This window comes from Syngnathus scovelli, chromosome 9, assembly GCF_024217435.2.
Source record: "Syngnathus scovelli strain Florida chromosome 9, RoL_Ssco_1.2, whole genome shotgun sequence".
In the NCBI taxonomy this organism is placed as follows: Eukaryota; Metazoa; Chordata; class Actinopteri; order Syngnathiformes; family Syngnathidae; genus Syngnathus; species Syngnathus scovelli.
In genome coordinates, this window is record NC_090855.1 from 254,172 (window position 1) to 281,081 (window position 26,910).

The 26,910-nt window shown below is 47.8% G+C and overlaps 5 protein-coding genes and 2 long non-coding RNA genes across 18 annotated transcripts; 3 read left to right on the forward strand and 4 right to left on the reverse strand.

The window, feature by feature from the left end:
- Window positions 1-388: 388 nt before the first annotated feature.
- trmt11 (tRNA methyltransferase 11 homolog) lies at window positions 389-3,886 on the reverse strand. Of its 2 annotated transcripts, XM_049730006.1 has the most exons (13): window positions 3,748-3,886; window positions 3,440-3,505; window positions 3,266-3,339; window positions 3,069-3,150; window positions 2,893-2,985; window positions 2,497-2,631; window positions 2,265-2,421; window positions 2,089-2,169; window positions 1,828-1,992; window positions 1,661-1,733; window positions 1,454-1,588; window positions 957-1,077; window positions 389-871 (listed from the first exon to the last, which is right to left on the reverse strand). In XM_049730006.1, the coding sequence occupies exons 1-13, from the start codon at window positions 3,823-3,825 to the stop codon at window positions 746-748; spliced, it is 1,386 nt and encodes a 461-aa protein (XP_049585963.1). In that variant the 5' UTR covers window positions 3,826-3,886; the 3' UTR covers window positions 389-745. The 2 variants fall into 2 exon arrangements, with proteins under 2 accessions (XP_049585963.1, XP_049585964.1); XM_049730007.2 differs by lacking the exons at window positions 2,893-2,985; window positions 3,069-3,150; window positions 3,266-3,339; window positions 3,440-3,505; window positions 3,748-3,886 and adding an exon at window positions 2,713-2,825.
- On the forward strand, window positions 3,824-5,249 carry si:dkey-29b11.3 (actin-binding Rho-activating protein-like). 2 transcript variants are annotated; one of them, XM_049730015.2, is made up of 3 exons: window positions 3,824-3,931; window positions 4,067-4,293; window positions 4,420-5,249. In XM_049730015.2, the coding sequence occupies exons 1-3, from the start codon at window positions 3,824-3,826 to the stop codon at window positions 4,922-4,924; spliced, it is 840 nt and encodes a 279-aa protein (XP_049585972.1). In that variant the 3' UTR covers window positions 4,925-5,249. The 2 variants fall into 2 exon arrangements, with proteins under 2 accessions (XP_049585972.1, XP_068507914.1); XM_068651813.1 differs by lacking the exon at window positions 3,824-3,931 and having other exon boundaries at window positions 4,148-4,293.
- Window positions 5,218-7,454, reverse strand: hint3 (histidine triad nucleotide binding protein 3). The gene is made up of 5 exons (XM_049730026.1): window positions 7,291-7,454; window positions 6,854-6,971; window positions 6,719-6,788; window positions 6,227-6,353; window positions 5,218-6,078 (listed from the first exon to the last, which is right to left on the reverse strand). Exons 1-5 carry the CDS (start codon window positions 7,414-7,416, stop codon window positions 6,031-6,033), a joined length of 489 nt encoding a protein of 162 aa, XP_049585983.1. The 5' UTR covers window positions 7,417-7,454; the 3' UTR covers window positions 5,218-6,030.
- Window positions 7,455-7,559: 105 nt separating this feature from the next.
- Window positions 7,560-16,248, forward strand: LOC125975002 (uncharacterized). 2 transcript variants are annotated; one of them, XR_007483806.2, is made up of 5 exons: window positions 7,560-7,771; window positions 7,977-8,067; window positions 11,571-12,261; window positions 12,457-15,279; window positions 15,348-16,248. It is a non-coding gene; the product is annotated as an uncharacterized lncRNA (long non-coding RNA). The 2 variants fall into 2 exon arrangements; XR_011087356.1 differs by having other exon boundaries at window positions 12,457-16,248.
- Window positions 8,157-11,220, reverse strand: LOC125974995 (nuclear receptor coactivator 7). 2 transcript variants are annotated; one of them, XM_049730016.2, is made up of 7 exons: window positions 11,056-11,220; window positions 10,491-10,650; window positions 9,810-9,959; window positions 9,580-9,732; window positions 9,337-9,432; window positions 9,199-9,272; window positions 8,157-9,118 (listed from the first exon to the last, which is right to left on the reverse strand). In XM_049730016.2, the coding sequence occupies exons 1-7, from the start codon at window positions 11,079-11,081 to the stop codon at window positions 8,980-8,982; spliced, it is 798 nt and encodes a 265-aa protein (XP_049585973.1). In that variant the 5' UTR covers window positions 11,082-11,220; the 3' UTR covers window positions 8,157-8,979. The 2 variants fall into 2 exon arrangements, with proteins under 2 accessions (XP_049585973.1, XP_049585974.1); XM_049730017.2 differs by having other exon boundaries at window positions 10,491-10,609; window positions 11,056-11,186.
- A 1,177-nt stretch (window positions 16,249-17,425) lies between the features above and the next one.
- LOC125974984 (pleckstrin homology-like domain family B member 3) lies at window positions 17,426-26,882 on the forward strand. 8 transcript variants are annotated; one of them, XM_049729987.2, is made up of 16 exons: window positions 17,426-17,580; window positions 17,724-17,781; window positions 20,944-21,086; window positions 21,205-21,315; window positions 21,457-21,618; window positions 22,016-22,147; window positions 22,716-22,898; window positions 23,532-23,642; window positions 24,557-24,658; window positions 24,724-24,805; window positions 25,110-25,260; window positions 25,352-25,433; window positions 25,508-25,624; window positions 25,739-25,943; window positions 26,019-26,104; window positions 26,464-26,882. In XM_049729987.2, exons 3-16 carry the CDS (start codon window positions 20,946-20,948, stop codon window positions 26,596-26,598), a joined length of 1,800 nt encoding a protein of 599 aa, XP_049585944.1. In that variant the 5' UTR covers window positions 17,426-17,580; window positions 17,724-17,781; window positions 20,944-20,945; the 3' UTR covers window positions 26,599-26,882. The 8 variants fall into 8 exon arrangements, with proteins under 8 accessions (XP_049585944.1, XP_049585946.1, XP_049585949.1 ...); XM_049729989.2 differs by having other exon boundaries at window positions 17,504-17,640; XM_049729992.2 differs by having other exon boundaries at window positions 17,523-17,632.
- Window positions 24,685-25,620, reverse strand: LOC125975003 (uncharacterized). Its single transcript, XR_007483809.1, has 3 exons — window positions 25,471-25,620; window positions 25,063-25,367; window positions 24,685-24,974 (listed from the first exon to the last, which is right to left on the reverse strand). It is a non-coding gene; the product is annotated as an uncharacterized lncRNA (long non-coding RNA).
- Window positions 26,883-26,910: the final 28 nt, after the last annotated feature.

Genomic DNA, 26,910 nt, shown 5'->3' on the forward strand with positions numbered 1-26,910 from the left:
GAGCAGAGCAGAGCAGAGCAGGGCTGATCAAAGCCTCCACCAATGGAGCATTGGTCGGCCGGACATCATCTTGACGCCGGTGTCGCTTCAGATTTCCATCAGCCGCTCCAATCTGTGGCAACCCCCAAACCTTTGCCCTCCTCACATCTGGAATTTCCAAACAAACGCCGTGAACAACAATCCAAAATGAAGAAAGTTTTTGGCCTAATGAAGTGACTCTGTAGTCGCTTGCTGGCCGAGGCGGACAGATAAACACACTGTCGGTGAGGACACAGTGTGCCTTGCGCTTGGACTTCTGTTGGGGAAGATGTGAAGAATATTACAGCAATCCAAAAATAAAGCAAAAGGACCAAAATGGCTCATAAAGAACAGCATGTTTTGCAAAAAGTATTGAAACATGTTTTATTGAACCACAAATGCAGGCCATGAAATAAAACAATCAAGAGAAAATTCTGCAAAAACAGTGGACAGACACATTACAGGCATCAACGGCTAAATGGGAGGGACACCACGGTGTAGACACACACACACACACACACACACAGACGACTTGCACGTGTCATATTCATTGAACAACACGTTTACTTCTGTGGCATACTGCTAAAACACCTCTCTGTGTAACGTTCATATCCGATATGTCTGGAATGGTGTCAATCAAAGCAGGTAAACTGAACGGCTTGGCTTATGTTTCTTTTGGGTCGGATCCCGCCAACAGTCAATATCAGCCTTACTGAGTTTGAACAATTCAATCGGATTTGTTCTCTTTGCTAAGCCTCTTGTTGAGTCCACTGAAGTACTTCTCTCGGAAGGCGTTGTGTCCCTGGTAGGCGCTGAAGCAAGAGTCCGACACATGAGCCAGGCTGTTCAGCTCCTTTGGAAAGACACACAAAGGTGATATACGGACGTAGGTTGCCTGAAGCCAGGAACAAAAGGACACACCCCATTTGATATCGTACCTCTGGTTCTCGGACTTTCTCCATGGTGATTAGGCGACGAGATGTGTGGCTTGAAAGGATCTGTTCGCAGTTGCTAATGAGACGCAGACACGGATGGAGGGGAACCATCTCCTCGCAGTATCTGCAAACACGTCAACGTGTAGTCGTTGGCAATGCTGTTTTTTGGTCAAAAGACGCCCCCTCGTGGTAGGTAATTGCATGACCTCACAGTGAATGGCGGAGGATCACCTCTACGTACGTACGGATCACCTCTACGTACGTACGGATCACCTCTACGTACGTACGGATCACCTCTACGTACGTACGTACGTCGTCAATCACAGGGAAAGTTGAGCGCTGGACTGAGTGAAATGCAAGACTTGCAGGAACGCATTTCATTTGTCATTTCTCACCGCCAGTCTCGGAGACATCACCATGACTGCGGCCGTTAACAATGGTTCAACGCTCACTATACAAAATAGTTCATCTATTGATGAAGAAGAATCCTGTTTACTCACTCTGGCCTATAAACAGGCAGCCAGTAGACCAGCCTCCCTCCCATGACCAGGCGATGTGCGGAGAAGTTTAGCATGTCAGCTAATATTTGACTCATGTGGTAGGACTGGGAAACAGGCACGTGCGACTCAGCGTAGCTAGAATGAAGAAAATATTAGGCATGTATCGTTTCCTCCACCTTCTGCTGCTCGACGACCAAACAGACTTACACGCACTCCACAGCTTTGGCGCTTTCCCTCTGGGAGCCTGTTCGCCTTGTGGACTCGCGTATACCGTACGGAGCTGACCGCACCAGACAAACATGTGACACAAAAAAAAAAAGTGAAAATGATTTGTACCCGCTACAGCTACGGATACTTGAAAAGGCTGAACGTACGATCCGTAATGATGGCATCGAAGAGAGCGTTTTCCCTCCACACGGGCTTGGAGGCATCGGACACCATCACATCCACGTACAATTTCTCGCTTCCGTACTGTCGTAGGTTGGCTCGGATGTTCTCGTCCGGCCCTCGCCACTTCTGGTCTTTGCGACTCGACCTTCCTGGCGCCCAAAAAATATACAAAATCAGATCATGCTGGCTGACGGATGCAGTTGAACGAGATCCTAAATTCAGTCTGCTCATAAAAGCATGATTACCTTTGCCATGGATAGTGTTGTAATCGATATCGGATCCACACACATAGGCTCCAAAATGGGAACAAGCAACCAAAAGGCTTCCTTGAACAAAGCACAAGAGCACAATTTCATTCCAAACTGGAACCTTGGCATTTTTCGCCACTGCGCGAGAGAAACACAGTCGCTCACAAACTCACCGGTGCCGACAAATGGGTCAAAGACCAGATCGTGCTCTTTGACCTTGGCGTGGTTGGCCATGATGAAGGAGAGACCCGCATCCATGCTGGTGTTTCCAATGAAGTGTCGCTTTTTCACACTGTGAGAACGAATCAATTCACGCTGGCCATCCGCAATCTGTGGGACGGGAGCCTCGTCAGTAATAAGTGCCGCGGATGAACATTATTTTGGCACGTTGCTCCAGATTCTCACCCAGCGGCCAAAGTAAACGGAATATGGATGCTGAGGGATGTTGTTTGGGTCAGTGCCGTAATCTTCCAGCAAGCAGAAGACATGCTGAGGGTTCTTTAGACTAACAAGACCCTCAAATGGAAGGTAATCCATTGCCTGTAGAGAGAAGACGCAAGACGTGGACTTTTGTCAGTGTCATAAAACAGCAAAGCAAAACTAAAAGATGCCCATCCACACCTCTGAGGGGATCAGACCAAAATGATCTTTAACGCCACACCACCGACTGACTGTCTATGACCGCGTGCGTCTGCACTGTTCTTGTATTTGTGTTGTTGTTGCTGCTGCTGCTGCTATCTTGCACAAGTTGATTGAAATGCAAGTCGTTTGATTTCAATGCACATTCTTATTCACACTCACATCGATTCGTTTCACTCGCTCGGTGAAATCCAGGGTTTTGTTGAAGGTGTAAACGTTTATTCGGTATGTTGAGTCCTTACGCAAGAATGGCAACTGCAACGGTAAAGCGGAAAAGGAACGTTTTAGGCGAAGCGTAAAGTGGATTTAACACACAGCAAAACGTGTGTGTCACTCACCATCTTTTCTACTGGGTAGTTCAGTAAGGATGTTCTGAGCTCATTGTGGTTTCTTCCATGGCCCCACAGCTCAAACGCAGACCTCCATGTACGTACGCACAACACATCAGAGAATAGATAGCTCAGGAATGGCAAACGGTGAAAACGTTGTAATCGGTGTAAGCGCACACAGCAATGCAAGAAGAAAAAAACCGTACTTTGCGCAAACAGATCGAGCCATGACACAGCGGACGTCATCTTCGCTCAAATCCTCCAGACACCAGAAAGGACACTTGGAAAGAGTTCAAATGATGCTAACTTGATATTTAACTGCAAATGGAATCATTTGCACTCTCACCCATCCTTGTTAGAAAATCTGTTGTTACGGATACCTTTTCCTTAAAGTTTTTCCAAGGACTGAAACGTTTTCCTCTGAGAGCCAGCAGAGCCTCGATTTCCTGGAGACATTATATTCAGTCAACCTACCTAGGTTATTGTTTTAGTATTCAGATACACAAAGTCCGTCCCACAGTAGGCAAAAGTTGACACACTTCAAGAACCAAAACGAGGGCTTCGCACCGATTGCACAAGACAGCAAACACACGACTACAGTCTGTAGCTCCGCTAAAAGGTTCTAGATAAAAGATGCATTCTTATCGAAACAGCAGGACGCACTTCATGTCAGTTTATAGCAATTTACCGGTAACCTGAAGTCCAAGTTGTCTTGAGCAAGATGAAATAAGTATGGAAGGCATGCACGTCGACCGGGGGCTGCCATGTTTGTTGTCACTCAAAATACGCCCGACTGGAAACAAAGCTGGGCAGAGGAGAGGAGAGGACCCACCGAGTCGATTGGTTTTTTTTCTCCACTCTGCATGCCACACGTAAATATACAACAGCTAGCATATTAGTTGTATATTGCATTGTATTCAAATGAGTGTATAGGGATTTCATTTGACGTGGGTCAAAAGTTTTCTACTTGAAAAAGTCAAACAATAACACCGACGAGTTCATTCCAGGTTGTAATCTGCTTGAGCGGCTCTTTCCCGTCTGTCCCGCCTTCTCTCCGCTATGATTGGCTAGTTGGGTCATCTCAAAGCACTCATTGGTTGAAAGGAACGTCTATCGCCCGGCTTCTGCTTTGCATTGCACAGCAATACTGTACAATAGTGTGTGCAAAGTTCCTTGGCTGCTCAGCAACTCGTGCCCTTCGGCTCAAGAGAAGAGGATGCTTACAGTTTGAGATGTAAGTTTCATCACGTTGACTACTTCTACCTACGACACGTTGGGTTTTGTCAACCGCTTCATTGTTCAAATAATGAGGAAGAGTGCAAACCCTATCTTTAACGTCATCACTTCTTTTCCAATAAAGCAATTGGTGGAAATTGACGAGCACCGTCATGGATGGAAACGATTCTCCCGGTCACCTTACGGACGACAAAGCCGCCGAGCGCATGGTGTCCGTCAAAGGCTTGAAGGACAATTGGCAGAAGTGGTCTGAGAAACACCAGGAACACCAGAAGCACAACCCCTTCAGTCATGACGCCAGGCCCGTGGCAGTGGTCTCCCACAGAGGTCACGATGACTACGGGAGACCCCTGCGAGGCTCGCTGACGGCACAACGTGGGGAGGACGCCCGTACGCACGTCAGCAGAGAGGTCCGGGAGTTGTGCGAGGTGATCAAAGACATTGGGGTGCAGGGCCGCAACCATGGCATCTCAGTAGAATTTGGCAAGCTGTTTGAGCATTATGTGACCATCTCCAACAAACTGGTGGGGATTCTTCTTCGAGCCCGCAAGCAGAAGCTGGTTGACTTTGAGGGGGAGATGCTGTGGCAAGGGAAGGATGACCACGTTGTGATAACTTTGTTGCAGTGACCATAACGGGGGTCAAGGAGCATGCTTTGCTTTGGTTTGGAAGTCAACACTTATTGTCATCACTTGGCTGAAATGAATGGTGTGAGATAATGATGCAAAAGTGTCCTTTTCATAATGTCTGTCTGTCTGTCTGTCTGTCTGTCTGTCTGTTCTCATCAAAACAAATGGAGTTGATGGCAAATGCAAGCATAGCAACTTTGGCGCCATACCTACGTACGTATACAGAAGAAACAAATGACAGTCTGTTTGGTGATTGTGGGGGCTGATTGTAAAGTAATGAATGACCAGTGAAATACAGTTTAATACAGTGTTTATTCAGAATATATGAAGGCCTCTTAAAGTGCATCCATTTTACAATTCCTTCGCAATTTCATTCCATTAACATGCGGCGCTCAACCTAAATGAGTAGGCGACACCGCTGAAATTGACATTTCTTTTCGGACTTAGTCTTTTCGATGGCGTGCTATAATAATATGCCACAAACTTGGTCCACTCTTATGCTATAGAAATGAGATATTCCAATGCAAGTGCAAGAGTCATTTTCTAATTTCACGACTCCACCGCAGATAACAAATCAATCAATCGATCGATATTTTGAAAAGAGTTTTGTGTTCCCTGGAATACTCATTTATGCTGGGCAACGTCTAATACAATTAATCACCACATCACTAACTTACAGATAGAGAATGTAATCAAGTTTCCCATGTGAACGCGAACAAGACAATTTGCTTGTAAGCGTTAATATACCATACTTAACTTGAAGTGACTTCCTTGTTTCCACACAAAAGGCGCCTTCTAAATAGTTGATGCAGATGCGACTTGATTCCCCAACTCTGGTTTCCAATGTTACAAAATACCCACCCAGCATGTCAAACAGCTGAGGTTGTCATGGTCATTTGCTTGATCCTGTATGTCATGATAAAGTGCGGATCTGGGTTTCTTTTTGCAAAACAACTCAAAGATTTTAAGGGTGGTCTAAAATCCTGAGTTGGTATCACTTCAACTTAGCTTATTTGGGGAGGGGACAAATACAGAAGATGCATAGTGTCTCATCAGTTGTCTCAATTTCAACACGGACATGGACACAAAGTGGGACGGTTCATTTTTCAGCTGCTTTCTTCTTTAGAGTTGAGAAGCTCGATCAGTTGCTCGACCTGAAAACCATTGAAATGTTTGCAAAGGTGCTATTTCGTAACAATAATCCAGAGCAATTGATAGAGTCTGGAAGGGAAATGTTGCGTACCCAGAGAAGCACTTAAACAAGCACGCATCCTTAAATGTTCAACAAGTCGCACGGCTTACCGTAATGAACCAGTACGAATTGAGTCTGTAGAACAAGCGCGACATGAAGCTCATCTGGCTGGCGGGAGCCAGCACGTGAAGGTGGAGATGTGCCACTGAACAGAATGGGGGCCAATGGAAGCCAAATCTACAGGCAAAGGGACATTTCATTGAGAACCACAAACCAACTCTGAGTTTGGGCCACACGCAAATATGATGATGTCACATTGTCTCATTTGCACCATTTTCTTTTCGTTTTTCTCACGCCTGGCTTGAAAAGAGAATCGTTTTGTGGCAATTAGCTAGGCAACTAGTGAGGCCACAAGACATCCCAAACTGCTTCCATGAGTGTGTGTGAGAGAGAGAGAGAGAGAGAGAGAGAGAGAGAGCACAAGTTGTGTAATGAAACGTTTCCTACTCTGCCGTTTTAATAGTGTTTCCCCTGTATAGATTTTGAAGCTCCAAGCATTCTAAAATGTACCGGATTGGATCGGATGCGTTTATGTTGCTTACCTGACATCACTAATATCAGTCACGTTGTTTTTCCGCAGGACTTCCTTCCCTATCTCCATCATCTGTTTTACTGTCACAATGATTTGTTATCAGGCAACTGGTCATTCAAACTTCTTTCACGAAATGTGGCTTTACCCAGGGGCACGTGTTGTTTGCCGAGTGATTTACAGTTTCCGACATGCTTGGTCGGGACAACCAGGTAATGGTGCGGGGCTCCAGGCTTGATGTCTCGGAAACACGAGATGTCCTCATCCTGAAGTCAACAAGTTCGCTTAACGTACGTGTTGCAGCACAAACAAACAATCAACCGTATGGAAACAAGACGGCCGGCCACAATGTGCCTTCTCGTAAATGAAAGGCAGTTCTTAAATAAGGGCAGAATCGAGGCAGACATTGTTTGGAACCAAACCGTTGAATAAAGGGAGAGGGGGAATAGGAATGACTATGTAGAGGGAGGGAGGGAGGGATGGATGGAGGGAGGGACGGAATGTGATTCGACGAGATCGACATGTTTAGCTAGCGAGTACAGTACGTACGACTATTAGAGCCTAAGTATATTCAAATAGTCTCACACAATGAAGAAGTTCCGTGTCCATTTCATGATGAACAATCTTGCAAAAAATACATTTTTTGTCATATCCTTCGGTCTTGGAAACATCCTGCACAGGTTGTGTCAAGTTAACATTGCCCCCCTCCATCTTTGAGCGTCACATAAGACCAAAAGAGAAGATCCCAGAGATCGTCCAACTGCTAAACTCAAGGGGAAGCATATCGATAGTCGAAATCGGATCGGATTTCAATACACCGGCGCCACCGCCAGAGGGTGCAAACTACAAGCCTTTTGAATGAAGGAAGGCGGCCGGTGGGTCGGTCGGTGGGTCGGTCGGTCGGCCGGTCGGTCGGCCGGTCGGCCAGCCGACATTCAACTGACAAATGGATGTAGAGATGACGACGGAGTGAACTTGAGCCGTGCTTGATCCATCAAGTGGTGCAGAGGCGGACGGGCGGGCGCAGTGCCAAGAGTGCGGCCACAGGCATGTGTGAAGTGGACAGGTAGATCTATAGATTTATGGAGACCTAACCATCAGTCGGAAGTTCGGGCAGCGAAATGTCGCATCCTACCTGTCCTTACGACACGTCAAGCTTTGAATGACAATCAATGGGGCAAAAGACATTGACTCATTATTCCCCTGTTTTTTTTTTTTTGTTGAAATATTTCTATTTCACAAACGATATTTGTATTTTCTTTTGTCTTCAGGGAAAGTAGAATGGTGACAAACCAAGGGAGTGCCAGCTGCCAATGAAGTCCAGACCTCAGAAATCCAAAGCTTTGAGCGACACGCTATACAGTACGTGTTGATGTGATACTTGTATCTTTCATAACAATCATGGTCATATGAGTTCAATCCATACAAAAATGTGCTCGCTCGCTCGCTCGCTCGCTCATCTGCTAGTTTATTCAGTGTCTGTCAGCAGTAAAGACATTGCTTTGACAAATGAAACACTGGCAGTGCCAGCACCACCAGGCACTTCAAAAAAGAACGTTGAGAAAAGTGGAAGGCGTTGCCTGACGTTTGGTCGCGTTTTTTTAGAATTGCTGAAATGCAAAGAGATCATCCGCAGACATGTTTTGCCAACCTTTCACCCAATGAAAAGTCAAACGTGACCACCGACTGTTGAGCGTCCCAATTCAGATGGCACGCATCCCAGATATTATATTAAGAACATTTATTGATTGATTTCTTCTGACCTTCTAGGCCTACTCATATTCAAATGACACTCAGTGTGTCGTAAAAACAAACCACTTTGTCACATGGTCGCGGTCAAAGCGGTTGTACCGTTTGCTTTGAACGGGTGTCGTGGTTCATGTACAGTGTTTAACATGCCTGTTCATCATAAAGTACAGTATCGCTCATTTCATCCCAAAGGGGCTTTGATTCCACAAAGTTTCTTACCCAACACGGACCGACGGGGGTTCTCGGCCAAGGAAGGGAAGGCTTAAGGCTTGTAGCTTAGCTTACGTAGGCTTCGGACGGACGGACGGACGGACGGACGGGCGGGCGGGCGGGCGGACGGCAGGGAGTAGTTTAAGGCAACAGTTCTCCCAATCTTTTCATCATCATCACAGTAACCAGCCTGACCGACCGGTAATAGAAGCACGCTTAGCTAACGGCGCCCGCAAACAAACGTGGGCCGGTGAAAGCGTGCGTACGTGCGTGCACGCTCATCTTTCAAATTGGTTCGGGCTATTTTTCAAATGTTCAGTTCCGTACTGTCCAGACCTCCAGGTCTTGGATGATGAAGTCCGTCTGCGTGGAGAGCGGAGCGTTGTGGAATGTGGGACAGGAAAAACTGGAGCCTCGGTACAGATCTGCGTCTATCCAGAGCCCAAATTCTCCCCTATACGTCCGAGGAAATAAAGGTCATCTGCTTAGGCCTTGTCAGAAAGATCTTTCTTTTTATAGGTAACGCCAACGTACCCTCCACCTCCGAGATGAAGGGACTCCATGTTGCCACTTACAAAGTAGGAGTTCTCGCCGCTCCACTTATAAGCCTGAATGAAGAGCAAAACAATGAAAGGCAATTCATTCGTCTAAAATGAAACAAAGACTTTGTACCTGGAAGTCAGGGTTGAAGGTGAAGAGAAAGGTTTCTCCAGTTCCATAGCAGTATTTGCTTACTCGAAACGGATCGGATGAAAAGGCTCCAAAAACCTGAAGGTCAGATATCAGATTGTGACGTGTTGACGATAGAGGCTGCGCGCCAACAATCAAAAGCGAGCGAGCGACCGACCGACCGAGCGACCGAGCGACCGAGCGACTGACCGAGCGACCGACCGACCGACCGACCGAGCGACCGACCTTTCTCTGCATATCTTTGACAACCAGCAGCACGGGACTGTCCAAGCCTGCCATATTTCTGTAGAGCGTCTTGAGGCTGCTCCCATGGACAGCAGTGCTGTAGACCAGTTGCCACCCGTAGCCTTGAGTTCGATCTGGCATGTGCGATGCAAGCTGTGAGCAAACGGGCCCATTAGCCACCAGTCAAAAAGAATGGGAGCCGATACTTACTTGGGGCGAGCGACGCTTACACTGATCAGGTGTCTGTCATCCAGAAGCTCGCTATAATCACTCAGGACAGGTAGAACGTTATGAACTTTGCCCTGGTACTCGGGTTCTTCTGTTTCAGAGTCCCAACTGCACAGACTCAAACGGCGCTTTGTGTCTTTTCCCGTGATGATCTGGAAAAGGCACAAATGTAGCACTCCTTCAAACATACAACACAGCAAGCAGTCAGCCGTTGTAAGCCATTAAGACTTATGGTCAAATCCGTACAAAGACATCCATCCCTTTTCTGAAGAGTATTGATCCAAAAGACAAGCAATGCTAGTCCTGTACCTGAACATAGGGCAAAGTAAAAGAGCTTGACGCCATTGTCCGCCAACAGCTTCAGAGCTCCTGATTTCTTTGTCGTTGCTCTGCTCACCACGCGTGTGCTGCTGACTGTCATGATGAGGAAAAAGCATGTGCCTTCCCTCCCTCCCTCCCTCGTTGGTTTCGCCCTTCTCTAGCTAGCCACCGCAGTTTCTTTTTGCCGTAAAGCGGCAAGGAAGGGGCTGTGCACTTTGTCTATGATGCTTGCTAGGTAGTCAGAGAAAGGATGTCCTTCTAAAGAGAGGCTCACTCGCCACTCCGGCAGTGGCCGCATAAGCGAGCAAAAAGTCGTGATTAGATAGATCCTAATAATATGTGTAAGCTGTAATAAGACTTACCGCCCAATTTGTTGCTGCGGGATTGCTGAGCTGTTGACTTGAAGGCCCCTTCTTTCCCACATGACACCTGTTGTCAAAGTGGGGGGGCTTCTTCGCATTGCTCTTGTTGGTGCACATATCTGGTGACCATTGTACAAAGAAGGTGTAGAGGTGGTCAACCCTACACGCATCAAAGGGCTTATTAGCAAAGGCATCAAAACAACCACTCAATTGTTGTGACCGCTCAATCCATTTAGCCATGTGCATCTTCAAATGCACGTTTGACTCCCACCGGTATTGCCTCAACCTGTCGAATGAAAACTGCCACTCTATCTGTCCAGGCATGCACAGTTCAGGAAGAAGAAGAAGATGAAAGAGAGAGAGAGAGAGAGAGAAAGAAGAAGACGAAAAAGAGAGAGAGAGCGGGCCCCTTCAACATCTCAAGTATTAATTAGTCATTGCAAAATAGGCGGGCGTGCAGAGTAAAATCAGGAGCTCCTTGGTTGACGCTCCCTGATTGCTGCTCCCTCCGGTGCCAGCATCCCATGCAAGTAAGTATTGAGAATCCTGTCCCCTCTTCACTTACTCGCCAACACTGTAGGCAACTCCCATGGTTGAGTAGAAAAATGGAGAAGATGGTGGAAAAAGGAGCAGGCAAGAGATGGTGGTGGTGTTTGGAGGCTCAATGCTGTAGCAGCAGCATGTCCACGCTCAGCCTGCGTGGGAGCTCCCCTTTTATAGCCTTGCGGTGCACAGTTAGGCCACCCCTTTCCCTCCCACTTGGGGGCCCAAGTTTTTCACAAGGATTTCGCAATCAAACAGAAGAGTCATTAACTCAACGTGGCAACCCGACACCTCTCCGAGAAACACTCCCACTTTGAAACTCTTGTGCGCATTTTTGGGTTCCGAGTGGCTCTCTCTCGAAATGTCCACTCTCCTGAGATGAGCTCATGGTTGCTTTCGTGTTAGATGCCAGTATGGAAGGACAGAAGTTGGATAGCCCCAGCTCCCAAAAAACAGATTTCACTCATCCCCACCATGAAGAGTGGTGTTACAAGAGTGAACACATCTGTTTCTCATTGTTGTTTTTTTCACTTGCAGGCTCCCACGTCTTTCTCTCCTCCTTTTAGGGGGAACAAGAACGAGAGAAAAAAAAGTAGCCTGCTGAAAATGATATATTGTTGGAGAAGACGGCTGGAGTGGGATGTGGCTGCTGTGGTCTGCAGCAAGGCAGAGCTCAGAGTGCCGCCCCCCGCCAAAGGCTTTTTTTTTTTTTTTCTCCTTTGAACCTTATATAAGTTTCGGCCAGGATTTGGGGGGGGGGGGGAGTCAGCAAAAAAACGGGATATCGACTGCTAAAGTCAATACTACTGTACAAAAGTTCAAGCAATCCTCTTTCCCCGCAAACCATGGCAAAATGAAATGGTTCAATTAATAGTGCAAGGAGATACAAAACGCTAAACTTGAAAAAGATGGCTGGCTGGAAGCTACTCTTTCTCCGCAGCTACATCACCTAATTAAGCTTGCATTTCGAGTTGACCTGCAGCTGACCTTCAAAGGCCATACAAATGAAACAAAATCCTCAGGATTCTGCTTCTCCAATTCTGTACGTCTGATCACCCAAGAAAAGGTCTGCTAGTCCCCCTCCAGACCTGCAGGAGGCAGAGGAAAAACAGAGCCGCATCAAACTTCCTGTCAGATGCCAGGGACGGACGGACGGCCGGCCATATTGCCTACAGAGCAGCAGAAAAGCAAAAGGAAAGCCAAAGAGACTCCTGATCACACGCAACTGGTAGGAACTGGACTTGGAAGCATGGCTTGCCTCATGCTCAGCTTGTTTGAAATGTTTGCTTTCAGCTGTGTTTGTCTTAACTTGGAGTGGCTCAATCAATTTGTAGTCTTCATATTTTCCTACTATTGTGTATGTATGCAATTGCTGAACTTACTCAACCTAACTTCAACGAATGCAATGTGTTCTTTGTTGAAGGTTATCAACCTGACTAATCACCATTGCGCAAGAGCAAGACTCGGGTTGTTCGAAGGACCGAGGCCTTTTTTCAAGTTGGCCCAAAGAACTGGTTAAAAAGAGGACAGACAAGTTGACGTCACAGACGAGAGATAAACTGCTCACTGGTCTTCTGCAAGTCACTTTGGTAATTGGGTGGGAGGCGGAGGCTTGCGCAATTTTGAGCATCCAACCAAAATAGCTTTTGTACAGATGAGTTGGAAAAACATGCTTGCTCCGGTCATCATGTCCTTGGCAGGCAGCGGCTTGGGGGAGCTTTGGGCCATTGTGAACTCGCCAAATCATCCCTAACCCACATGCATGCGCGCACCCAGGCAGGCAGGCAGGCAGGCAGAGAAAGAGAGAGGCAGAATGTTGCACGCTGTAATGAAAGGACGCCATTGATTTGGACATTGCAGCCACACTGCTTCCTATGCAGTCAAACTACTGGCTGCCACTATGGAGCGGGCGGTCGAAAGATTGCTACAGCAACTCAGCTCTAATCCAATTGGATCACTTCACTAACTGGTTCTTTCAAGACCGCTTTTGAGCTTTTATCAGCCAGCCTCGATCAGACTTGACAGCCAAGTGCAATCAATCCATGTGACGGCTTCGCACTTGTTTCATTCTGCAGACCGCAGGGGAGCAAGGGACTTTTGAATGGGGATAACAAGCATCTTTGAAAATAATATGCTCAACATTCATGCAGATTTGGAAAACACAAATGCGGAAGTCCAAATAGTATTGTGCAGGTGCTTATGAGATGCTTCTCCAATGGCGCTCGCTCGCGGCCCAACAACACGCAAAGCGCACGGAGACAGCTGTGGCACTGCACTCATCATTTATTTGCAACTCTTTTAGACTTAACTCAATAGTCTTGTGCTTAGTTTGCACCCACACAAAGCAGCGGCTCCCGCCTTCTCCCTCCCTCCATAATGCTAAACATTTGAAATTGGTTGGGCTAATTTAGTATTCCCATGCACTTCATTTTGGCTGAGCAAAAAAGCGTCGTGTTTGATGTCTTATCAGGACCAATGTGAATATTCACAGGCAGAAACACTTTTTCTTCTTTTTAGATTGCACGTGTCAGTTTAAAGGTTAGTTAAATGAGCACAGTAGAAGCGTATTCACCAAATTCTCCCAAAATGTATTCTAGCACATACACGGAGGAGAATGAAGCACGCACGCACTCACAAAGATAATTGTTAGCATGTGTGCTGAAGTGGGCCAGGGAGGTCGGCCGGCCGGCCGGCTGGCTGGCTGTCCTACTTGGCACGCTCGGAGATTATGCAAGAGGAATTCGGGGAGTCAAAAACAGGATGGGACTGCGAGGAAGAACTCCATTGCGCCAAGTGTCGCTGAAATAAAGTGCTGATACCCAACTTAAATCGATGTTATGTCACGACAATGTGATGAAACCTTTGTCGACTCGCATAGAGACAATATCTCTTTGAATTGCTGCTGCAATAATAATAATAATAATAATGCTTTAGAGGTATAAGAAAAGTCATTATTTCAAATAGTATCATTTCCATTTTTCGTTTACTTGGATCCTCCTAATAATTCAAACTCCTGTGGAACTTGTGCTTTTATTGTGTTGTTAGTGTTTAAAATATGTACGATAATAAAGCGGACGAGGTAGGTCGAGTTTTATCCTATGGTTTATATTCATAGCAAGGAAATATGTAACCCCACCTGGATATCCATGAAGCTACAGTGAAGCATTGCTTTTTTTTTTTTCTTTTTTTTTTCCTCCTCCTCCTGGTTTGACGTTTATGTAACTGGTGGAAATAGGGTGTCAGATTTCCCCTTGCGAGAGATGAGCCTGTGTGAAAACGGGCTTCCATTCTCATATTTGTCATGAGGTGTGATAAATGAACAAAATGATTCTGAAAAATATGTCCGAATTTGGAAGCGTCAAATGTCTTCTTAATATTCCCATTTTCAATTGAAAAAGTCTGCTCAGCATTCATGCAAACAAAGAAACAAACCTTCCGGGGATTAGACAATATATTAGATAATATATATGTATATATATGATATAAAGTCAAGCCGCTACTTTTAGAAATGAAAAGCATTCTGTTATTGGCCCATTTCTTTGTTCTGGAGCAATTCCTCCTCCTTAGACTGACACCCAGTGATCAAAAGGAAGAAGTACACATTAGCTGAGGCCTACAGAATGTTAACACATTCCAATGTGTTTATGTGTCCTTGATTTTTTTTTATTTTTTTTTTCTTCTAAATACTCTCCACTCTGCATAGGTGTGTGGCTGATTGATGGCGTCACGGTAGGAAGCAATCACAATTTCCCCCCTTGACACCTTCATTGTCACCACTTTGCAATACGTCCAGTACTTTAGTGGTAGTGGCTAGGCCAATCCGCTGGGGGGCAGTAGTTAGACAGAGGTTTGAAGACGGGCAATAGAATGCCTGCAAGACTTTAGCGAGTGAAGGAAGGAAGGAGGGATTGGCTTTTAGCAGTACTGGCCACGAGAAATGATTCCTCATATTTAACACCACATACTGGGAATAAAAAAATGCATTTAAAAGTAGAGCACAGTGATTATTAATATCAAAGTATGACAGTCATGCTGCCCTTTTTGAAATATTAGTCATTTCGCTTTCACTTTGATGGCTCTACTCGCTGGAGCCTTTGTTGTTGTAGTACTTGCATACAGACACAAGAGAGCAGTGTTGAGTTGTTCAATTGCTTCTGCGTGATCAGGTTGCTCTGAACGGCTGTACACTTCCGTTCACCAGAAGATCCGACCCAGTGCCTCATCTACCCGGCTCATGACTGCTTCGGTGGGCCGTCCCCGCAATGTTTGCATGTCACTTCAGCGCGCACTGACCACCGATCGCTGACTTTCCAGGTCAGACGGTGTCTACTGGCGGTGAGGAACGCACGTTAAACCCTCGCTTGACCAAGAGCCTGGACGAGTATGTGACCATCATGAAAACCGGAATCTTCCAAAGCCTTCTAAAATCGCTACGAGACTGCCAATGATCTCAGCCAATTACAACCCGATATTAGGCAAAGTACAAAAAAAAAAAAAAAAGATTTTTGAGATGTGAGGGACACAACACATGATGATGAAAAAAAAAAAAAATCCTGTCACCGTTAAGCCAAAACACATATTACAAATGCGTTGATTTGTTCCGGCCTCGATATATCACCATCATGGACTCCGCTACCCTGGCCAACTCGATGCGATCGTAACAGTTGAACTGGTTTAGCATGCACAATTGTTTAGAAAAAACAAATGTTTTACAGTCATCAAATAACTCCAGTGCTCTTCTTTCTACTTGCGAATGTTTCAGCGCCTGCACATCTGGTTTGTGGACTTCATTATGTTTGAGCGCCGAGTGGACACGAGTGGACTTGAATCAAAAGTATTGCACATTGTTGATCATTTTTGTAAACACTCTAGCATCTTATTTGACTTCAAATGAAAACATAGCCACACAATCCCTGCACTTGACCTCAATGACTATGCAATCGCTTCAAATTGCACCATTTACATTGAGAATCACTGTAGGTCATGTTTCTAGAGCAGACATTGAAAACATTGACTAAAGTATGAGTCAACTGCCTCAATACAAAACTTGCTTGCGCTGCCAGTAAGACAGGTTTGTGTGTGTGTGAGTGTAGCAGAGGAGCGGAAGCCCCTGCCTGACATACCTACGACCTACTTGTTGAATGAACTTTAAACAAAGTGGCTCCATATTTGCTTGCTACTCTACTAACTGATCAAATAAAATGCCTGGACTGAACTGTCAGAATCCTAATAATAATAATAATAATACATTTTGTCCATAGAAAAATGGCTGAACAATGGCCCATATCTCAAAGTTGACAAATTCAACTCAGCCGTCAAAACACTCAAATAAAAGCAGCGGAACCAAAGTACAACTACTCACTGATCTTTTTGGAGGTGTTCAATGCAACAGGGTCCATTTGTGTCTCTGTGGTGACACAAAGGCATTATTATTGTGCGTAACAGATATAGATCTGTCCTTTTCAACACTCCAGACAACTTTACAGCACAGAACAGCCCCTCCCTGTCTCCTATTCCAAGCCATAAGCTGAACTTAGCAAGATATACAGCATGTCTGTGTGTCCTATGAACCTGGACAGTAGGTGCCAGCTGTCTGTCTGCCCGTCCGTCCGTCCGTCCGTCTGTATGTCTGTCTGTCTGTCCCATCAGCCATCTGCCAGCCTTCTTTCATTTTTCACACCCACTTAGGCTACCTGCAGCCACTCTGTCCCATGCACGTCAAGCGCCTGTCACTGGAAATCAGCTCTTTCAGGCGCGGCTGAAAAAGAGGCCAGCCTGTCAGCCAGCCTGGCTGGCTGGCTGGCTGACAGGCTGGCTGGCTGGCTGGATGGACGGATGGCAGGCATGGATGGCAGGCATGGATGGCATGGCTGGATGGCATGGCTGGATGGCATGGCTGGATGGCATGGCTGGATGGCATGGCTGGATGGCATGGCTGGATGGCATGGCTGGATGGCATGGCTGGATGGCATGGCTGGATGGCATGGCTGGATGGCATGGCTGGATGGCATGGCTGGATGGCATGGCTGGATGGCATGGCTGGATGGGTGTTCAAGTCCTCCCTCGCAGTCAAGAGCTGATTTGGAGAATGACGCAAAAATAAGACTTTATTCCTATACATGCAGTTCTGCAAAACGTCCTGACTCAATATTGTTAATGGTATACATTTGATTCACCGTGTTCACATTTGTCACCTATTCGCCTGACAGGAGCAATAAAGCAATTGAAAAAGGTTTCACATCATTGTGGCAAGGCAGGCTGTCCCAAATGACATAAGGGTGTCACCTCCCACAATAGAAAATCACATTTAACGACAGGATATTAGAACGTAGCCGCTAAACGTTACGATCGAAACTAAACAAAAGAAAAAAAGAAGTTTGCTCGGAACTGCTCTGCCTCTTTCGGTTGGTCGAACTCTCGGTCAGCCCCCGCCTCCTCCTCGTCGTCTTCCTCCTCCTCCCCCCGGCCTCCGCGGTGCAGTGCGGTGCGGTGCAGTGCCGTGCCGAATGCTCACCTGTCGACTGCAAAACTATCAAGCGAGCGAACCGTAAGCCGACGTGCCTCCTCTTCTCTTGTTTGAATCAAACCGCGGCAGGCAGGCAGGCAGGCAGGCAGGCAGGCAGACAGAGCGAAAAAACGCGTCCGTTGTCGAGCGCGTCAAAGTGAAAGCAAAGTGTTGCTTGTTTGCAGGTTGGAGGGAGCAACGATGAACTTCTCCACATCGGAGTGAAACACACGTACCTTTAAGGTAGGTTGCTTGGATTCTTTTCAAACCATGACAATTTGACTCTTGAAGTCATGGTGTGTTAACGGCAGTTGGCGAGCTGCAACGTGGAGCAATGGTGGCTTGTTGACATGTTGAGGGGAGGGAGGGAGGGAAGACGTGCTTACTTTAGTCATGCACAATAAATCAACGAATTGACTGTTAAAGCCATTGTCGAACCAAATCCCCGTCAGTGTACATTGCTGTGATGTTTCCATCTCCATAATGAGCAAACAGTGGCTGCATGCATGCATGCATATTCAAGGTGAGGTTCAAGTCGTCGAGCTTTGTTTTGTGTCTGCCCTCAAGTTATTGTCTGTGTCTGAGCCTTTCATCCGAGCCAAGTCTGCTCACTAATGGCTTTGTGTTATTGTTTCTCTTTGTTATTGCATCTCAATGATGCTGGAAGGGTGAAATGAAGCAAGGATCTGCAGCTTCCTCCCAAGTTGAAAAGAATCTGTTTGGTGATACTGGTTGCCAACAAACCGTTTGCAGAAATTGTAGCCATCTGTCAGGAATAGCCACTTTCCCCACCCACCCACCGACCGAGCGTGGCAGCCTAAATCCAAATAGCCAACTTTTTGAGACGTCTTTGTCGATCCCCACACGATGGACCGGTCCGCCGAATTTCACGTTAACCGGTAAAAGCGGTTTCCGGGACTAATTATTTCACAACCTTTCTCTCGTCCTGGAAGTGCTTGTCTAACTTTGACGCCATGCTCTGCCCACAATAGTGACTCGAATGGTGAAAAGTATTTCTTGAGCGTACGATGAAACTCACAAGTGGAAAATTGCCCTGCCACTTTGTCGAGGGCTCCTGGGTGTCTTGCTTTGGTCAGTTAAAACATTGACTCTTTTAGCGTAGGTTAGCATTTAACTCTCACACTCTGGTCGGTTTGAAGCCGCGGGCTGTAATTGTGGCCCGCGCCAAGTATATTTAACTTGTCACGCAGGTCCCGCTCATTGTCGATAGCGAGGAAGCTATTTACAGACTCGAGCAAAGTTAGCCTTGTGTTATTTGGCACGGGAAGATCCGCAGCGCGGTCCGTTTGACGGCTGCCGAGAGTGAAACGTTTTGAACCGATTCAAAATAGGCGAGGAGCAGGAAGGCAAATACGTTTTCCTTCCATCAACGTGGGGTCACCCCAACGCTTTAGTTTGGCTTTGCTTGTTTGCGCCGAGGATGCCGACGGAGCTGGCCGTGAAGCCAATGCGCTAACGCTCTGGCCTTTGTTCGAGGGCCTTTCAAAACGACAAGCTTTTAAGTAACCTTACGCTGGCAGCGGCCGAGGAGCGGTTGACCGGGTTCAAGACGAGGTGAGAGTTTAACAACCCGAGCGCACCCTTCATGTATTTACTAGCGCTTCTGCAGTTTCCCCCCCCCCCCCCCTCTCCGTCACTGTGAGCGTGTGCTCGAATCAGATGTTGTTTTGGTTTGCGAGCGAGCAGAGAGCGAGGTCACCAGGCCTGTGTGGATTGTTCCACATTGTGCCTCACTCCCTCACTCACTCTCGTTTGTTTGTTTTTGTTGCTACTTTGAATGCATAGTGACAAGCTTTAATCAGCATTCCCGCCCACATGCCCGCACGCCACCGACGCTGCTCCTTTGTCCCTCCCGGTGGAATACCGGCTTTGTTTACAAAAAAAGGTAGCAGTAGTGGAATCATCAATAGTCGATTGTGTAAGTGACAGTGCTGTTGGCGCCCACATCACTCACCAGACCAGGCCAGGCCAGGCCAGGCCCATGAATGAAAGTAGCTTGAGTATCTGCCGACTGTTTGCACTCTTCAACGTGCAGCAACCTCATTGAGCAGTTTGTAAGTGTGTCACCGTGGCCGCTTATTGCCGACCTGCCGTCGATAATTAGCATTAGTGGCTCATGCTATCGGTGTGTGGGTCAAGTCCTGCTTGTGTAACACACACACACACACACACACACATATCATCCTTCCTTATCATGTTCTTCAGGCCTCCCCTGCAATCAAGTGTCATTATTTTCACAACAAAGCATTTTGTCCGCTCTTTTGGACTGACTCATCTTTTCTTTCTCAGCAATTTGTATCCAAAGTCTTGTTGAGTTAGCGCACTGACACAACGCGTGGACTTTACTCCCCAAATTCCACTGGTGGCCATGAGTCGCTCGCTATCTGACTGGACTTTTGTAGCTGATGTTTGTTTGAGTGCAACCGTCGACGAATCTGTACAGACTGCTGCGTATGTTTCATGATCAAATGATCTTTTTGTGAGTAGCAAGAGTACAGGAGCGTACTTGCAATAGTACAAATATGGAATATTGAGTTTTCTACCACTGCAAACTTCTTGTCAAATGAATACGTACGTATGTCCCATTCGAGTATGTCAACACCATTGTGGTTTGAGTGCAGGGTGACTCCTGTGATTTTGGCGGCTGGTTAAATTTGGAATTGCGCAGCTGGGATTTCTGGCCCAACCGGCCGGTGAGGTTTCTGCGGCCGAAGACGGCAAAGAGCCGGAATAAAAATACAGCCCCGCCCGGTGAGAAATGTTAAGCCACGACACGGTCGTCGGAAGCTCCTCGCGACCCGCTTTCTGCCGCCGCCGTACCCTCGTGCCTTCATCGGTGTCGTATATTGATCCTGCAACCTAATAAGGGCTGCGGGCATGGAGGGAGGGAGGGAGGGAGGGAGGGAGGGAGGGAGGGAGGGCGCACGGCGGGCGTATTTGGACAATACTATCCAGTCCAAAAGAACTTTCCCACCAGCTGTGCACATGTTGTTTTGTGAGAGGCCTTTCTTAATGTATGTTGTACCACATCAAGAGAGTAAATGGCAACATGTGTGCACAGAGAGCGTGCAGCTGAGCCATTTACTCGCATCGCAGGCTGATCACAAATGGTATTTCAATAACGTAACGCTGCTCAAATTTGAGATATTTGCAAAATATTTGCGGAACCCAACCATAGTCAACTAAACTGCCATTGATTGATTGATTGATTGAGTCATCTATTTATAAGATTGAGCTGGTTTTGAAAAAGTGTATTTTTCAGATCTACTGGCCCATCCTTCCAGACAACAACCCATATTCTATTCTTACTTCGTCATGATTATGCACGTAAGTTTTAAAAATGAGGTGTTTATTCACGTAGTATCATTTGAAATATCATTTTAGCAATGCCTCAAAGCAACACGGAGAGTCCCCGAAGTCAGCGGTGCGATGGGCCGCGTCCTCTGTGGGTCACTCGTGTGGCCGGTAGCCCCGCCTCCTCGGGGGCGGAGTCAGACACTGAGAGCAGCAGCACAGAGAGCGAGAAGGTGAGCCAGCCGAAACGAGTGATGACCAACTTGACTCGACTTAATGCTGCTTTCCCTTGCTGTTTTTTTGTTTTGTTTTTTACACGCCTCTGTACGAACTTGTATGTTTCTCCATCAGTCTTGCGTTAAAAGGATCGAGGTGGGCTCGCCCAGGGTGGTGTCGTCGCCCTCTAAGCTCCATCAGCGAATCGCAGAACTTGAGCAACAGAAGGAAGAGCTCAAGATTGAGGTAAGCTAGCATTTAAATACAAAAGTATAGCTCATTAGCATGATATATGGGAAGTATGGCGCCCATGAAGGCTCAAAAAGTATTTAGTGCCAAAGCTTCTTAAACAGGGACGTTTGCTAAAGATGCCGTCTTCTCTCCCAGCTGCAGCTGGAGATCGACCTGCTGCGAGGCGAGCTGCGGACGGAGAAGACGCAGCTGCTCGGCCACACGCGCAAGCTGCAGGAGCTGCAGGAGCTGCGGGAGCTGCAGGAGTTGCGGGAGCCAGCTCAGACGAGGCCCGCCGCCGCCCAAAGTCGGCAAAGGGTAAGACGCCGTCGTCGGCCGCAGAGTGACACTGGCTTCTTATCTGGGGGTAGATGATGAGTCAATCAGAGACACAGGGAGTGAGACACACACACACACACAGTTCTCAATTATTGAGTTAATCAGCGGCCGGTGTCGACTGGACTTCTCGGCAGAGCTCCCGAAACTGTTTTTGTTCTTGCGCCCACCCCGGGCGTATTTCTTCATATTTCCATTTCCTGTTAGTGTAACGGTTTCCCGTCCTAGTACTTTTGGGGATGCTAGTAAGATGACGCCGCCCCTAATGATCCACTGGCATAAACACGAGATGCTATCAAGCAAGAACGGAGTCGCACACAAGGGATATCGTGGGGGTGGGCTGGGTGCAGGCCCTCCAACGTCTTTGCCGGTCCAAAAGCAGGAGCGCCAGCGTCTGGAGGAGGAGAGGCTGCGGGTTCAGGAGCTGAGGAGGAAGTGCGAGGGGACGCTGGAGTTGATCCCGAGTCAGCCGGAGAGTCAGAGGGAGCGACTCGCGCTTCAGCTGCAGCACGTGAGTCCAGCACGCACACTGCTTGTGCCCTTTTGAACTCTGCTAGTTCATTTGGATTTTTGTACATTGTTTCTTAGTTTTTTATTATTATTATTACCGTGGCCAGTTTGTAACCCCAACTTCTCGAAATGAAAGGCAAAAAACCGCATCTTTCCAAACACTCTGCTGCTCTGATGTTGCCGTGTACCTGTTGAACGTGACTGATGTGCCAACACACACACACACACACACACACACACAAAGGGTGCGGATTGTTGCTTGTAAAAGTGACAAAGCTGAGAGGTGGAAAAGGCGTCAGTGTGTTTTTATTTGAAAAGGTGGCTTCAGAACCGGGTTTGTCGCATTGCTTTGCAGACACGCACACACAATGTGCACTTGCTGTCTCTAAACATGTGACACGAAAAGCCGTAATCACGCTTGAGTTGTCAGGACGGTCACAGTCAGCCACTGGCAAAGTGTTCCCAGTTTGCAAGCGAGACTCCGAACCCGACTTATTGGAATCCTCATTTAAATCCTCGTCATCTCTCCCCTCCATCTTGAAACTTTAATTGGACCTTTGTCACCGCAGGACAAAGAGGCGATGGAGGCGGCCGTGCGGGCCTTCGAGGACTGGGAGTTTCGTGTTCTGGAGCAGGAAAGCGGCGTGGACGAGGGGGACGGGGGCGAGGAAGACGAGGGCAGCGATGAGGGGAGAAGAGCCGCCTTGGAGAAGGACATCTCCTGCCAGCTGCTCGCCGTCAGCGCAGCACAGGTAAACTTGTTCAAACGTTTCACACCGAGTCGTCACGATACCGTGTACCGATACCGGAACTACTTAAGAAAGGTAAGATTTCAGATCATTTCACACATAGACCTTTCTGACGTACATAATGAGTCAGCGATGTCGAACAACTGCAGTTTAGCGCCACCTACTGGCAGATACAGATATTTGTTTCTTGAAGTATCAGGGGCTGCTATCGGCACTCTTCACGAGAATCGGTATCGGTATTCTCCTGTTCCGACTCGTCATATATTTCAAACAAAAACTGGCTGGAAGTTGAGTCCAAAGTTTGCGAAGCTCCGACGTGAAGAAGCATCCAAAACAGGAGCCTTAAATCTTTTGCCCTCAACATTCTTTGCCGCCACCAAGTCACATGATGATGATCACGCGTGGCCGTCCGTCTGTTACGAGAGGGGTGAAGGTTGAGCCGTGAACAGAAGGATTGTTCTGGGGGGGAGGGAAAAAAAAAAAAAAGATGCTGAGCCAGTGTGACCTGGCAGGCAAATCTCCAAACACACTTCGTCACTCACAAACGTATAGAAAGAGGTTAACCGCTGCGACGAGGAAAACATTATTATTATTTTTTTCCCCCCCCCTCTCTTTCTGTCTTCCTTTCTTTCCCAGGAGCGAGTGCAGCTGCTGGAGACGCAGCTGAGGGACATGGAGGGCGAGAAGGAGCGAGAGCTGGAAGCCTTAACCAAGCAGAAGCGAGACCTCATGCACTCCAATCACACGGTCAGCACTGTTGACGTAATTGAAGGCGTTACATTTTTAGACGAACATACGTATATCAGAAAACCATCCGCCGGTCGAATCAATCGCTTTCCTCCCCTTGAGTTAATAAATAGTATTTATTTCATCTATAATCATAAAATAGTTGTGTTCTAATGACTGTGGTTTGACAGTCAAATTCAGGGAGGGAGGGAGGGAGGGAGGGAGGGAGAGAGGGAGAGAGGGAGAGAGAGAGAGAGAGAGAGAGAGAGAGCGCAACCTGTGTATTGGGAAGAGGCGGAGGGACCAGAATGTGGCCGGCCGGGGGAGGGAGGGAGTAGCGCGTGCGAGAAAAAGGCAGAGACGGCCGGCGGGACGCCAGGCCAGGAGGTAAGCGCCGAAACCAGCTGGAAGCGACGGACAGCTGGGGAGCAGATGTTTGCAGACAGACGCCAATCAACTTGTGGCTCGTGCGCTTGGGAGCCAAACTGCAACGGGGTTGCTTCAAGCAGTCCAAACGCGAGTCAGACGCGGGATGACGAGGCTTTGGCCTTTGTTGTCTAACCTTTAGGACTATTTGTACTCCTTATGAGTCGGCGCCAGCGCTTTTTGTGCGTGTTGGTATCGAAGAGCGGGACGACGTGATTAAGGGAATTGCAGCGCGCATTTCATTTGTCGTCATTTCACGAGCAATCTCTGGGAGTCAGTCATCTGTAAATATTTAACACCTCCATAAAAACAAGGCTTGTTAGTATGTAGAGATGCCGCAAGATGGCAGCAAAGCAATGAAAGCGGAGAAGACCATCAAGCATGAAAAGCACAAATATGAACACTTGAACTTAATACAAATGATACGAAATCAGTATCATGCCGCGATCTAAAAAATATTTTGAAATGAACTTTAGACATGTTTTTAAGAGTGTTTGTTGTCCCCGCAGGTCGCCCAAGAGAAGAAGTCCCTCGCCAATTGCTCGGACGTCACCGGCTCCGCCCCCTGCGTGATGTCGCTGTCACCTTTAAGCGTTCACAAGCCTTCTCAGGTATACCAAAATAATGACTTGAGGCGTTTTGGCTTTGTCTTATTTCTTCATTTATTTTGCGCTAGGATGCCGCCGGCACTCTTCCCCGTCGACGGAGTTTGCACCGCAGCAGCGGCAGACTAAAGGATCGGCCTCTTTCGGCCCAGGGTGAGCCATTGTCTTCTGTTTGTTGTGGTCTGGAAGGTGGGCGTGTCTGTTGAGGGGGCACGGAAGCGAGAAGCCGGATTGACCTGCCCGCCCGGACCGGAAGATCCGGTCCGGGGTCGGCGCGGCGCGGCGCGTTCCGTTGCTCTTACTCAAAAAGAGGCGTTTGAATCTGGAAAATTGAAAATATAGGATATTTCGCCAAAACTCAAGCAATGTGGCACAAATGTGCCTTTTGTTTTTCAAAATGTAGTACGTACATCTTTCTTCTGCTGAGAAGCTCCGAATGTCCTTCCTTATCCCGCAGGCCTGGTGAGGACGCTCCCGAGCAGCGGGCGTCCTCCGGAAGGGTACGCCTCCCCCCTGGCCTCTCCGCCCCACAACGGACACGTGGTGGCGCAGCGAGCCGACAGCGGCCGCGAGCCTTGCGACAGCACGGCAAACTCTCGTGCCGCCAGGTCAGCGTTGCGCTCGGCTCGGCTCGGCTCGGCTCGGCTCGGCTCAATGTTAACTTTCTCCATCTGTTTTTCTGCGCGTTGACTCTGGCAGTCCGTGTCTGACGGATCTGGTGGAGATGGAGCGCAAGTTGCGGGAAGCCAAAGCACAACGGGAGAGGCTGCTTAAAGAGAGAGTGAGTGGAGCACAAAAGCTCAGATGGTGCCTCTCACATTGACAACATGATGGTCTTTTGTTGTTTTTCCCCAGGAGGAGCGAAGACAGCGGGAGCTCAACTCGCCCGGACCCGAACCAGCAGAAGCAGACAGCCCGCACAGGCCAGAAGCACAGGAGAACCAAATCAGATCTCAGCTGAACTCTCCCGAGGTGAGACAGGATGCATGATGATGATATTTGTTTGTAATAGTCCAACAATTTGAGACAATACGCTTCGTCTTCATTTCCATTGGACTGACTGCCTCCCGCGGTGGGTCTATTTAGCGGCTGCCTCTGTCCCTGTCCCCGGACTTTGACCTGCGCGCCCACGTGGAGTCTTTGGGTCACGGGGTGTCGGCCTGCAACGACCTGCGCCTGACGTCTCGCCGCTGCGCCGGCTTCCTCACCAAGCGAGGCGGCCGCGTCAAGACTTGGAAGAAGAGGTGGTTCCTCTTCGACGTCGACCACCGGAGGCTGGCCTACTACACGGGTCGGCGGAGGCAAAATCAATGGCTGAATGAATCTCGGCCCTTCGGGTTTGTCTTCAACTCGATTTTTGTTTCAGATTGTGACGAGAGGAAGCTGAAGGGCGTCATCTACTTCCAGGCCGTGGAGGAGGTTTACTACGACCACCTGCGCACGGCCGCCTCGGTGAGTTGCCGCGCCGCGCCGCGCCGCGCCGCCGCCGCACCTTTTTCATATGCAAACCGGATCATTTGAATGCGAGGGCAAGAAAGAAGTACAGGACAGATGACTTGTAATGCGCCAACATGGCCACTCGGTGGGGCCAACGGTCAATGTTTGGCAGAGTTTGCTCCTGTCACGCTTTTTGTTGACTGGCATAATTGGATTGTTTTTTGCATGAATAGATCAAATAGCTCTTTGTTATTACAATTGTCTTTATCGTGATTTAGTTTGAGCACAAACAATCCTAAGTTTCATCAATCGCTCAAGGAAATAAGATAAGAAGCATCCAAGTGACTTTTGCGTAACGCAATCTAACCGCGCAGTCGCCTCGGCCCAGCCTGACGTTCTGCGTCAAGACGTACGACCGCCTCTTCTTCCTGGTGGCATCCAATGCGGTCGCCATGAGGATCTGGATGGACGTTATCGTCACGGCCACCGACGAGCACAGCCGCTATTGAGGAGAAAGGAAGGAAGGAAGGAAGACTGTTACTTACCACCAGGTGCTTGGCCTTCCACCGCAGGTCTCAGTCAGGCATTAGAGCTCCGCGACACTACGGGGGGCCGGCCGGCCAAGTACAAACATGAACGAGCCAATCAAAATGGAGTTGGCTGAGCTCCAATTTAATCGCGTGTCTTTTTACAAAAGTAACTTATTATGTGGCAACTTGTGGGGTTTGCAAATACATCAAGTCATACACTGTTTTTGATACAATATTATATACAGAAAGAAAGAAAGAAAGAATGCTCTTTGTGTTTCTTGTCTTTTTGGT